Below are 12117 nucleotides of genomic sequence, written 5' to 3' on the forward strand. Positions count from 1 at the left end.
GAGTAAATGGAAAGACATTTCAACATCAGCTAAACATCATTTCGTGCGTTGTCCGAAACCAACTCGTCGGGTCGCTACCATTGACGACCTTCAACCTCCTTGATTTAGCGCTGATGGTCATCTAAGCTGCTTCCATGGGACCTGCATAATATAGTAGGTGGCTACCGGAATAGGTTGAGACGAGAGAGTGATGGATTACTCGTGATGCCGGAGTGCGGGCCGAATTCACCAAACCGTTGAGCTAATGAATCGGAGCTTATCCCTCTCCCCGTAGCATCGTCATCGCCCTCTGCAAGTGGCAGGTTTATAACTACCGGAGTCGTTTCGTCGGTCGTGAAATTGCAGACAAAGGAAATCAACTCGAGTAAGCCTCGATCCGCCGCCCATGGAAGGAAGACATGTCAAACCAGCGTATTGGATATACCCATTATTCCTACATGCCGCTGCCTTCGGAGGATAGTGGTGTTTGATCCTTGAGCTTTGCGCTTTGTGCCTTACTCCCCCAGATGGAAGACGAAAATCACCGACTCCCTGTACCAGGCCGTTGAACAGCGCGGTACACCACCTCCTGTATCTAAACCTTCTTCCGCAAAGAAGTCCCTTCACCCAACCCCGTTCGTGTCTCTCCTCATCTTTATTCAACGCGCCAGGCTCGCGGGTTGGGTCCCTAGATCGTCCCGTACCCGACCGACCCTCCAGATTGCACCCTCTCACTATACACTCCCGGTGCCTGATGCCCGGTCAATTGCCCTTGTCTCGCCCTCTCCCTCCTGTCAAAGTACACATATTCGACGTAGAACGCGTGGATGTGGCCGGGGATGTACCCGAGCAGGGTCAGGCAGATGTTGACGAAGAGATCGGCGCCGCAGCCTGCAACGAGGAACACGCCCACGGGAGGTACTAGAGTAGATTGAAGTTAGTAGAATGTACAAACAACCGAGAGCTAGCACCAGGGAGCTACCAACAGCTATGCGACGAAATCAATCGCGGACGTAGACTTACCAAGGATGGTGATAAGGATGATGAGAAGCGCGGGGATGGCACTGTCCGACATTGTAGCAGAGTCTTCGAATTTGTGACTGAGATGTTGGATTCGCGGTACAAGGTGGTTTCTTTGACGCAGTTTGTCTCAGGGACACTTCAAGCGGCACGTCTGTGCCGTTGGAATTCTTATGTAGGGTATGAAGGCAGCAGCCAAAGGACAAGGATGAAACAGCCAGACAGATAAAACTTCCCCAATCCAGTAATTACCCAGCTGCGCAGACGCGGACGTCACTGCGCCACACGCGCCACACCTGGGATTAGAGTGACGTAGTGTCATGTGGCGCACCTTGTGGCGGTGCTGATATCACCTTTCCACACCCCTCCAATGGCCACCCACTGCACTACGAGTCAGGCTCGAAATCCAAGATATCTCTTAACTATGAGTAAAAGTACATGCCTATCATACATTGAAAAGTTTCCCCACATGTTTCAACAACTGGCCTGTAACTGGCTAGCAGATTCATGCTACCAACTCACTAATCCCAGCCCTGGGCACCTGGCCCAGGAGCATCAACAACTCGGCGTCATCCTCTTCCACAGCGTAGTCTCGCACCGTCTTATTCGTCCTGTGGTCTCGAAGTGTAGGATCGGCTCCAGCCTCCAGCAGTGCACGCACCGTCTGGCATCTGCCCTTGATCCGTCTCCTCCTTTCCGACGGATCGGCTATATCTGACTTGACCACCGCATGCATCAACGCCGTTTTGCTGAACCGATCTCGTTCGTCAATGGAGGTGGTGTGCTCCAAAAGGATTTCGACTAGTACTGGGTCACACCGTCTCGCAGCGTCGTGGAGAAGGGTGTTTCCGTGCCACGTTGGCGGAAACTCGGTGGGCATAGGAAATTCCAGCAGCTGCTTGACGATTTGGTGATAGCCTTTTCTACAGGCCACCATCAGCGGCGTGTAACCTTCTGAGTCGCGTAAGTCGGTCTTGATGCCATTGACTGCCAGTAGCAGGCCTGTGATGGTTGAGAAGCCTCTCTCAGTAGCCTGCTGCAAGGCAGTGAAGGGATCTTTGGGATTTGATTGAGTATAGCCGGCTTGAAACGCAATAGCGTTGACATCCACGCCGTGCTTGATCAATAAATTGACCTCCTCCGCATGCTCCTCCTTCAACTCGCAGAAGAAATGTAACGGTGCATAACCGCGTCCTGTCCTGGCGAGTCCATACCCGGTTCCGTTGCGGATATTGTCCCTCAGTTCCGGCTTCCTGATGACCATATAGTTGGACTGGTAGGTATTTAAATACTGTATGGCGACTTTTGCCGCTTTGTCGAGTCTTCTCTCGTTGCAGAGGTCTGCTATAGCTTGATATGTAGGTTCGAGGGTTTTACTGGATGAGGATCGTTCGAGCTGCGCGCTTGCTGGGGTCGTTGTGGAGCTATCGTCATGGAAGGATAGAGAGCGATCGTAAGTCGATGTTTCAGAGGGCGAGCTTAACCCTCGAGCACCAGATTGAGCGGCCGCGTCTATATCCTGTAGATTGTTCAATGTTATAGACTTGGAAATGGATAACCTCGATAGTTCTGGTGACGGCGCATAGTAAGCTGAATCCGAGTGCTGCGAGAGACGAGCACGGTGCAGAAATCGGTTCCGAAGCTTCAGACGAGGTTGGTTCTGTATTTCAGAAACCGGGGGCAATCCTGGTGAGACCGCGGCCGGTTTGAGCTGAGATACCTCAGCCTTGCTCAACAGTTTTTCAGTGGAAGGTGTGGGTGTCGTTTTCTCTGGTGGTGATAGAAACACCTCGTACCCTTCGGCTTCCTCTTCATCGCCGTCGTCACCTCGGGTTCGGTAGACATCGATGACCAGCTGCACGGATTCCAGCGTCTTCTCATCCTGTGGCCCGAGTTCTTTTCTACGCTCCATAAACGCTCGTAGTCCATGCTCCTCGGCGGAATCGAAATCACCCTTCAAAATGTACACACGGCCTAGCATGTGACTCGCAGCCAATGCCTGCAGCTTGTCGGGAACATGACGTGAACAACCCTGGGCTTCGCCCGAACAGAGAGGATCTGTTGAGCTGGACGGGAAGATATCACTACGCATGGCGGCAACCGGTTGCAGCAGCTCGACCGCTTGATCGAGCTTCTCTTGCTGCCGGCAGCAATCAGCTAGCATGAGAACCACCTCTGCAGGCTGGAAAGATATCCTACCCTCAAAGTCATGGCGCTCCATAAGAGCGAGAGCCTTCCGAAAATGCCGCTCCGCTTTTGCATAATCACTATCGTCAAAGCTGTCCTGGCCCAACTTCAGGTGATTCTGAGTTCTCAAGAATTCCACCTCGGAGCCAACTTCCGCATGACCTCTACCGGACGCGGAGCCTTGTCGAGCGAAAGCGGCTGTTTGTTGAGGAGAAGCGGCAGGAGGTTGGATCCAACGGTCAACTCGATCTCTGCGATCTGTCGAGAGCGGAACTTCATTGGCAGGGATCTTCAACATATCACGGAGAGCCTCGGGTTCGATAGCTGGGGATATAGTACTCAAGGAAGATCTCGTGCTCGCCGCAGCGGAAGCGGTGCTCAGAAATTGTTTGGCAAAGGCAAGATAGGTTTTCATTCCATCATCGTGACCTGATTGCATTCTCTCAGTAGCAGCAATTGTTGAACCACCCAGCGTTTGCAAACGCGAGGGGGAGTTCAGACTCTGAATGAGCGCCCTCATAGTTCGCTCGAGCATGATGAACTTGGCATCCAGTGATGTCTGATGCTCGATTGCTATTCCTCTTTGTTCGAGTTGGAGCATGACACAGACCATCTGGATTGGTAGTGACAGAGCCGCATTGAAAAATTGGATGCGCTGGCGGAGTCGAGACAGCTCGCCATTATGGAGGTTCTCTTGTAGATGGGCCTTCACCTTACGTGCAAACCCAGATATTTTGGCAATCTGGGTGAGAATCTCATTGACTCGCTTCATGGTGTTCTTGGAATCTTCGAGCGCATCTTTGATCTGTTGCCACAGATGAGCGCCGTCGTCGGTCTTGTTGGCCACGCGCACCGCCTCTGCCAACGGAGGGGAAGACAGGCTCTTTTCCAGGCCCTCGTAAGTCGCCCGTAGAGCCGCCACCTCATCGCAGAAAGACCGGATTCGAGCATCGACAGAATTGATATCTCCGTATATCTTGATCACGGTGCTGGTGCACGACACACAGGCAGCAGCTATCTGAAGAGCGCCTGCTGTGAGGGAGAATGGATCCATGGCAGTGGGAATGGACTCGATAGCCACCTGGGTATCGAGGTAGCGTGGAGAATCATAGGATAGAGGTATATCTAGCTATCCTGAACGAATTCACCCGTCCTCCATACAAATGCAGATTGAGACGGGTCAATTGGAACCGTTGTCAGAGGGCAACATTGGTGATGGCGGTAGGTAGTGGTGGTGGTGAAGGCGGTGCCTGGTGCTCCGCCTCCGCTTTAATATCAGGTAGACGTTGTTTCCACTTCGGGGATAGTCGGGATGAGGGCGGGGGAGCCGCCGCTTTTACTCGCTGTACCGAATACCAGTAGGTCCCTCGGCAGTCACCGACGTATGTACAGTACCTTGTTGGCACTGTGGTTGGCATTGTGGCTTAACGCCTTGCTACCTAGCGAGCACTTGTAGGTAGCTACTGTAGGAATGGAGCCTGTCTCTCGTTCCCCCAAACCTTTCTTTTCCCTCCCCTCTTCCCTGTCCAAATTCCTTCCACCCTTTCACCTTGTTTGCATCCCTGTTGTGCTTCGCCGCGACACCGCCCGGATGTCAAGTCATTTTCCCCATGCCCCATCAGGGTTCTCGTATTCGCTTCTCCGGCACAAAGTCCCCCTCGAATCCCGTCCAAGGAGCGATGGACCCTCTATTTGCCCTCCAATCATCGATTCCTCCTTGACTCGTTCATTGATGACCCGTTTCAACCTCTTCTGGTGCCTTGGACTTGTTACCTCGTGGTCGAATTCGCTTGTAGGCCTCGTGACGACAGGGTTCAACATCTGACCTGTGCTCTAGGCACCTTGAGAAGGACGGGTGCCTAATCGACTCACGCAACAGCAGGCTCATTCAACCGAATCATGCATACTTATGGTTACTTTCGACTACTCAACCGGCCGGGAGACCAGATTTGCTAGGCTGTAGATCCATTATATTCCGGCTTCCCCGTTGCCTTTTCCAGGTCGACTTGCTCGTGCATGACCCTCCTGGCTGCTCGAAGATCGTACCTGGAGTCATGTCCAACAAGCATGGGAAACACAGCTCGCACCTGTCGAGACCTGCCAATGTCAGGTGGACCTGGGGAAAACCGGTGTGATATCACATTTCGAAGACTCTGCTGATAAGTCCACTAGAGTGCCAGGACAACGCGAATCTGTTAGTTATCGAAAACCGTATCCAAAGGGTTCACCATGGAGCTAGCGATAGATGTGTCAGGGTGTCCAAGTGGTTACAAACATGACCATTGTAGCGACGTCCCCTTGTATCCCTGGTGAGTGCTATAGAGCCCCGTGCTTGTGTGTGTTTTGCGGCGAGAGGTGAATCTTGGGATCGTTCGAGAATTATCTCAACAGTTCGTGTTTCCAACTCCACGCGCCGTAAGTAGTCCTGATAACCCTGGATCCTTTCTTTTCCTTGTTCCGACGTTCCGAGAAACGATTTTTTGCGTGTTGTATACTGGCTTAACGGGGTTGCAATGAAACAACTCTTCAGATACCCGTCAAGTCTTGTTTGTTGAGCCAACTTCAGTTCAAAAAAAAAAAAATGCGAGACGCGCAATCCCAGAAATGACCCGTTCGAGCTACTTAGGTCTGAGTCCAGGATTTTACAAAGTCGTGTCCTAATCGATTGCATGTGTACCGAGTACTTGGGAAGTTTGTGATACCTGGACCTGAGAGGAAAAGCCGTTGTAAAAGCGGCGACACGGCACAAGCAACCCATCTCAGCCTCCCTACAGGCGGAGCTTGTAGCCTCACTTTTGGGCTGGGTGGCAGTGCCTGGGAAGAAATGGGACCACAGACCGTAAAAGGCCCCGTGGGGGCCAAAGCACGCACGCCTTGAATCTCCCCAGCCAACGGAGGCATCGGGTGAGATAGGAAACTGCCAGGGTCTGTGTTTGCTGTTTGCTTTGCCGAGATCCACCGTCTTCTGCGCGTGACTGGTAGATTGGGATGCTTCGGGATGCTTGGGTTGTGCACATCTTTGTGTCTTTTTTTTGGGATTGACAACCACCTGGCGAGCTGGTTTAAAAGAATGGGACGGGGTGACAAATGCACGCCTTTGCTTGAGATTTTGCCGAAATCCCGAAAACCAACCCCCCGCCCCTGTCCAAGTAATTACAAGGAAGAAGAGCCCCAGGTACCCTTTCCCAACTGGCCGTGCCGTGATCCGCGGGTTCCCACCTACGTTCATGGAAGCCCAATGGAACATTCTGTAGGGCTGCAGATCGGAGAGGGCCTCTATAAACCAAGACCACGCCGCCTCGTGCCTCGTGCCTCGTGACCGTCAATGACCCTGAGCACGGGGAGAAAGGCAGCGGGTATCCTCTGAACTGGCAATGATGATCGATCACGCGCAGATCAATGAATGGGAACCTATGTCATATTGTCTTTTCTTTTTGCAAAATGTATCCTTCGTTCGCAGACTGTTGACCCCGGGGCCGTCGTTTGTTCGATGAGTCCTAACTAGTCAATCTCCCTACAATGGCTCCTCTCTCCCTGGCCCGGGCTGATCCTAAACATATATCCGACGCTAAAGAAATGGTTCATCCCCAGGGTTGATGCGCATAAAGGCAGCAATGTCTTGAGGAGTAAGTCCATGATGTTCTGGTTGTGGTTGGGATCCATCGGTGCTATTGTGACGTCCATTCGCCATATGTGCCGTCATCTGGAACGGCCAAGCGAAGCCGTCAGTGTATGGCACCTCCATATCCGAATGTGTAAGGGATTCAGCGACGCCCACCGACGGCGGAGGGGATGCCTGTCTCAAGGATGTCCTTGTAAGATAAGGACTGCTTCCCCCGTTCTGCCATCCTGCTGCTTGTTCCCAAATCGGCGGCTGGATGGGGTAAGCGATTGCCTCGGGAGGATAGATTGGTGTAGCGTTGAGCAGACTGTGCAATGGAGGGCCTGGAAGACTCCCGGATGGAGACTGGAACATGTATTGTTGATTACCTGGAAGACCCATCGCCTCGTTCGGGCCCATTCCAGCGGAACCATCCGGTAATCCAATGTCAGCGTCACCGGAAGATGATCGTGGCTTCGGCACAGCCGCGCCTCCAGAGCTATCTTGACAGTATAGCTGAACTCCCGCCGAGATCTCATCAATGTCTAGATTGATTATGTGCGAAAGCCTTCTGGTAAGCACCTGAACACATAGTGTTAGCGTGCCAAATCTTTCAGTCACAACGACCAAACTTACCCTTAGAACATCCAGACATCTTCTTGAACCAATGTCCTGACAGGATGTCCTGGCCAGGATTCGCACTCCTATTTCGGTTTCCTTCTGGATGACGGCGTAATCCATATTGCCGTGCTGTGTAGCCAGAAAGAATATCAGGGTGACAAGTGACAAAAACACCGTGTACACCGATTGCCACGCAGCTGGAGCAAGGAACCCTTTTTGGAGCATCTCATTCGAGCGGGAGATGGTGAGACGAGATACCTTAACGCAGCACGCTGCACACCGTAATAGTCGGCCATCTGGCGGATTCTCACTTTTAGCCTTAGCCAGGTAATGCAGAAATGGCCGATAAAGGAGTATATAGCCAAAATTGTGCACCATCTCCAACTCGTAAACGATGCTATCAGGAAGTCAGCGTCCAGTGCCTTGAAAGCGTGATTGTCTTTCCTACCTGCTTGCGTTATTGTTGTCTTTGGTCAAGCCAAGTGAGTCAGAAAGCCCGTCCCTCCAAGCTTCGAACTCGCTTTCAATCTCGAGGATTGTGTTGTTGCTGACATAGATCTTCTTGGATTCGCTCACACCTTGAGCCTCTGAATCAGTCTTTGGGTATAGTTTTTGAACCACCTTGCTCAAGATCATGAGGATCTCTAGATATTTCGCCGAAGCTGCAAACATCCGCCTGGTGCTCAAAGAAACAAATCCACCCCAGTCCTCGTTGGCATATTCACGGATGTGGCCACTTGGCTTGGGTTGATCCACATAGTCAAGCCTAATCATCCCTGGCAGCCCCAGAACTGTACCACTGTAGATGTCAAGCTTGACGATCGTCCAGAATGTTCGGCGCCGGATATCTTTCTCTAGGTGAGACAATCCTTCGCAGGAGGCTTGAGAGTGTAGTCCCATTCTCAGGGCTGCTGCGACCGCCAGGCCGATAAAGGTGTGAGCCGTGGCAAGACGTGCCGTCGAAATCAAGAAAAGGATGAAACAGAGCAGTGTCTGGAGGGTTGAAATATCGCGACAACGCTCGAGGTCGACCATGCGGCGAGACGCAATAAAATGTCGCATCCTGGGCATGGTCAGCATCTTGAAAATCAAGTGATCGGGTACTCGACTCACGCTTGGTTGACGGCGCCCTTGCAGCCATATCGGTGGTGCATTTTCTGATGAAATAGGTACCCGAGAGCAGTTACGGAGTAGAAGAGTGGTAGGAAATCATGGTCGGAATCTTCAAAGTCCATTGGATCGAGATTGTAAATTCGGTCCGTCTGCTTCTGAAAGGTGGGTTCATGGAGAAACTGTAGCAATTGATAGGTCTGTCCAAAAACGGCATGCAGCAGCTCTGTAGCTGCTTGTCTAGAAGGCAATAGCTTCGAGATGGGAATATCTGTTGCGAGTGCCTGCTTATCTGGAAGTGGCGAATCGAAGAGTCGGGACATGGCATCAAGAGACAGATGGGTACCGTTTCGAAGCCCTGTTGTGGGCGAGTCTTGATGAAACAGCAACTGCGTCTGTTGAAGGAACGCAAATCCTGAGCCGCCGCCATAGTACTCTGTCGAGTTTTTGGTAGATGTGATCCGGCCTTTACCGTCCAACATGTTCTCCAAGTGGTCCTCAGAGGTCACATCGAGCGGGCCTGTGCCGTCTGCATCGGTGGAAGTGGGGGATCCAGGCGGAGAGTCGAATATGCTGTTGACCTCTAGATTGAGCTGAGCCGACGGGTACTGAGCTTGAAATCGGGTTATCAGTGCTCTTGCTCGACGCAGCCGATCTTCGAGGATTTTCGTTCGCGGGGCACCGGACATACGCTGCCCTCGCGTGGATGTGAATGTGCAATCTAGACGCTGTAAGTAGCCTGATTGAGCAGAGACGCGGTCCAAGAGCTGGTACTGACATCGTTCAAAGTCTTCACATGGTTCACATGGCTGGCGCCCGTTGCACCGGATCTTGCGGACACGACACTCATTACAGGCTCTACTCACACGAGCATACCGTCGCTTTTTGGAATTCGAAGGACCCGGTGACCCGGTGGGACTTTCGCCCTCTTCCTGCATCTTCATTGTCGATCAAACCGATGGTGATGGATTCGAGCTCCGTTCAATCCGAAGCGGGGCACTAGAGAGGAGTGGACAGCGCGGCGCCAGGAAAAAGGAACATGTCAGGTCTAGAATGGATCTAGCCCATCACCTCGGATAGCTCGCAATCAGTCAAATGTTGAGTTGGAAACACATGAGCTGAAATATTCAAGGACGACAAAAATGAAAGGCTCGCGTGATCTGCGCTATGGTGCGCAAAAAGAATGATTTATAGGGCTGTCATTGCCCTCTTTTGGGCGGACGGGATCGGAATTTAGGCAACCAGGGGGAACGAAGATCGTGGATGGGATTGTGCATGGTTATCAGCTCATGGACATGCGTATGTATTGAGTTCACAAGGAAAGTTAGGTTCAAGTCACCGAACAGAGTCAGTTTAGTGACTTTTGGAATGTGAATGACATAATCTATACCCTTAGTGGAAAGCCTAGACTAGCTTGAGATTTAACACGAGCTAGCCTGTTAGTATCTACTAGCCGTGGGTGCCATGCCACGTGTCGTGCTCTGATGCCACTAACAACTCGTAACGACCTTAAAACCTTGAAATGGCTTGGCGCCATCACCACTAACCTTCCAGCCTTCTTGCTTGGTGCTTGGGCTGCTGTTTTCTCCTCGGAACGTTGAACAGGTGAGGAAGGAAAAATAAGCTGCCAACCCCTTGGGGATATACTCGCTTGGGATAGGATTGTTTCTCTATATCGTTGTAGCAGTGCCTATCTAGTTATGCAAGGGCATTGGCGCACAATGTAGCTAGACGCAATCTAACTAGTCCAATGGCATGGCCAGGAAATTGCTCATGCATTTGCGAGAGGATTGATTTGATTGGTGACGCGGCGAGTTGAAAATATTCCAGGGTTATGGTTGGGGTCTATGGTTCCGTTGATCGCCTGGTCGGACAGTTAGCTTCCATTGAATGGCCAAGATAAAACAGCTCACCCGGAGAGTAAGTTGAGCCACGAAAGACTGCTGGATTCACCAAGAATGTCACAGCAGAGCCTTCCTTGCCAATTCGATTTTGCGTACAGTCTCGCCCACCTTGAACCCTCCTCTACTTGCGCAAACGGCTATGCCATCCCCAAGTTCAACTTTGTCCTCGACGTCGGGATGTGGACATGGGCAGTGGTGCGGGAAATGAACACAGGCAAGTGTATCCGGGCACAAGTAGTTGTTGCAGGTTGCTAAATCCGGGCGAGTCAGCTGTGGCCGTGTCCTGATATCTTGTGCATTGGAAGGGGTTCCCCGGTTTGGTGGGATGGAACAGGCCCAAACGCGACCCACACGAGGCTGCGAGTGCACATGGAAAGCAAACTCACCTCCGTTCCAGTTTTGACGATACCAGCTGGAATCGCTCGCGACATTTTGTTTTTCTTGGGGCGCTTGGTTCTGCTGACCACCCTGGAAGAACTGCTCGAAGAACTGAAATTGGGCAGAAACTAGGCCAGCCAGATAGAGTATGACGGTGATGAGCACCTTCATCGTAGTGGTTCCAGATAAGCAGAATGGCTTTTGTTGAGCAACAAGGGGAAGAGTTCACCAAGTGTCCAGAAACTGCTTGGGCCTTTGACGTGCCAGGTGTTGACAACAGCGAGATAACTCCTGCCAAGACCCCGCCAAGCTGCGGATCGTTTTTAAACCTTTGCTCCACACAAGACGCTTACTACTCGTTTATACTTCGACCAAACTTGTTTGTTACTCGTGGCTACTTACCCATCCATCTACCTACGGCACCCCGCGCATCCCATCCCTGACAGGCACCCTCTGTATACAAACCTACGTCGGTCAAGCGGCCCCTTCGTCCGAAAAAGACACAATGCTGTGTTTGCAGCCAGGGACCTGGAGCTGATTCAAGGGGCCAGTCAGAACGCGACCGGAAATAGAATTCAGCTGGATTGAAACCTTGACGGCGCGGAAGACCCTTTGCACGCGCGCCCCGAGGGTAGAGAGTCATCCATCGCGGACTATCGATAAGGGCGCATTCTTCTCTCGCCACGAGATTGTCGGCATCGGTTTCCTATTTGACTTCCGAAATCCCAAAATCCCCATCGAGTACCGTGGAATTAGTTATCCGCTAGAGCACAAGTAGCGAGTCTTGTTTTTGGGGAGCAAGCTTCATTTATGTAACACCTATGAGCCACCCATGAGCTGTAAAAAGAAAGAAAGAGAGAGAGAGAGAAAGAGAAGATTCGTGGAAAACTCATAGTGGATCTCGATTCCTGGCCTAGTACGGACACGACAACCAAGCTTGCCGGGCCCGAACGACTGGGACGTTGAAGATACGCTGAGGTTTCTAGACCATAGCTTGATGATCGGGAATTGAGTCGTCGGGTGTGACTCCCGACCAATCTTTATTGTGCCTGACACAGTAACAAATGCTCGGGCGTGCTTGACGATCACATGCCATAAGCACCTCGTCTGATACATCATGTAATGTTATTTTAACGGCATGATACGGAGTTCTGAACCAGGCCAGCATTTGGGGCTGGCATCGGTCGAAGATTAACGATATCACCAATTTTTGATCAACCCTCGTAAAGCTTTGCCCAAGCGAAGGGCATTCGAGTGGCGATTCCCCCTTCCATCCGGCCCGAATAAAAGCCAGGACGCCTGAGACTTTGGTGACGG

General features: G+C 51.8%; 2 protein-coding genes across 2 annotated transcripts; both read right to left on the reverse strand.

Moving 5' to 3' along the window:
• Positions 1-1504: 1504 nt before the first annotated feature.
• On the reverse strand, positions 1505-4240 carry AYO21_03114 (hypothetical protein; the record flags this gene model as incomplete). Its single annotated transcript, XM_022653088.1, has 1 exon — positions 1505-4240. One exon carries the CDS (start codon positions 4238-4240, stop codon positions 1505-1507), a length of 2736 nt encoding a protein of 911 aa, XP_022514481.1.
• A 2514-nt stretch (positions 4241-6754) lies between these two features.
• AYO21_03115 (hypothetical protein) lies at positions 6755-9462 on the reverse strand (the record flags this gene model as incomplete). Its single annotated transcript, XM_022653089.1, has 5 exons — positions 6755-7369; positions 7424-7805; positions 7857-8471; positions 8522-9291; positions 9385-9462. The coding sequence occupies 5 exons, from the start codon at positions 9460-9462 to the stop codon at positions 6755-6757; spliced, it is 2460 nt and encodes an 819-aa protein (XP_022514482.1).
• Positions 9463-12117: the final 2655 nt, after the last annotated feature.

The sequence above is a fragment of the Fonsecaea monophora genome, assembly GCF_001642475.1.
Source record: "Fonsecaea monophora strain CBS 269.37 chromosome Unknown Scaff15, whole genome shotgun sequence".
In the NCBI taxonomy this organism is placed as follows: domain Eukaryota; kingdom Fungi; phylum Ascomycota; class Eurotiomycetes; order Chaetothyriales; family Herpotrichiellaceae; genus Fonsecaea; species Fonsecaea monophora.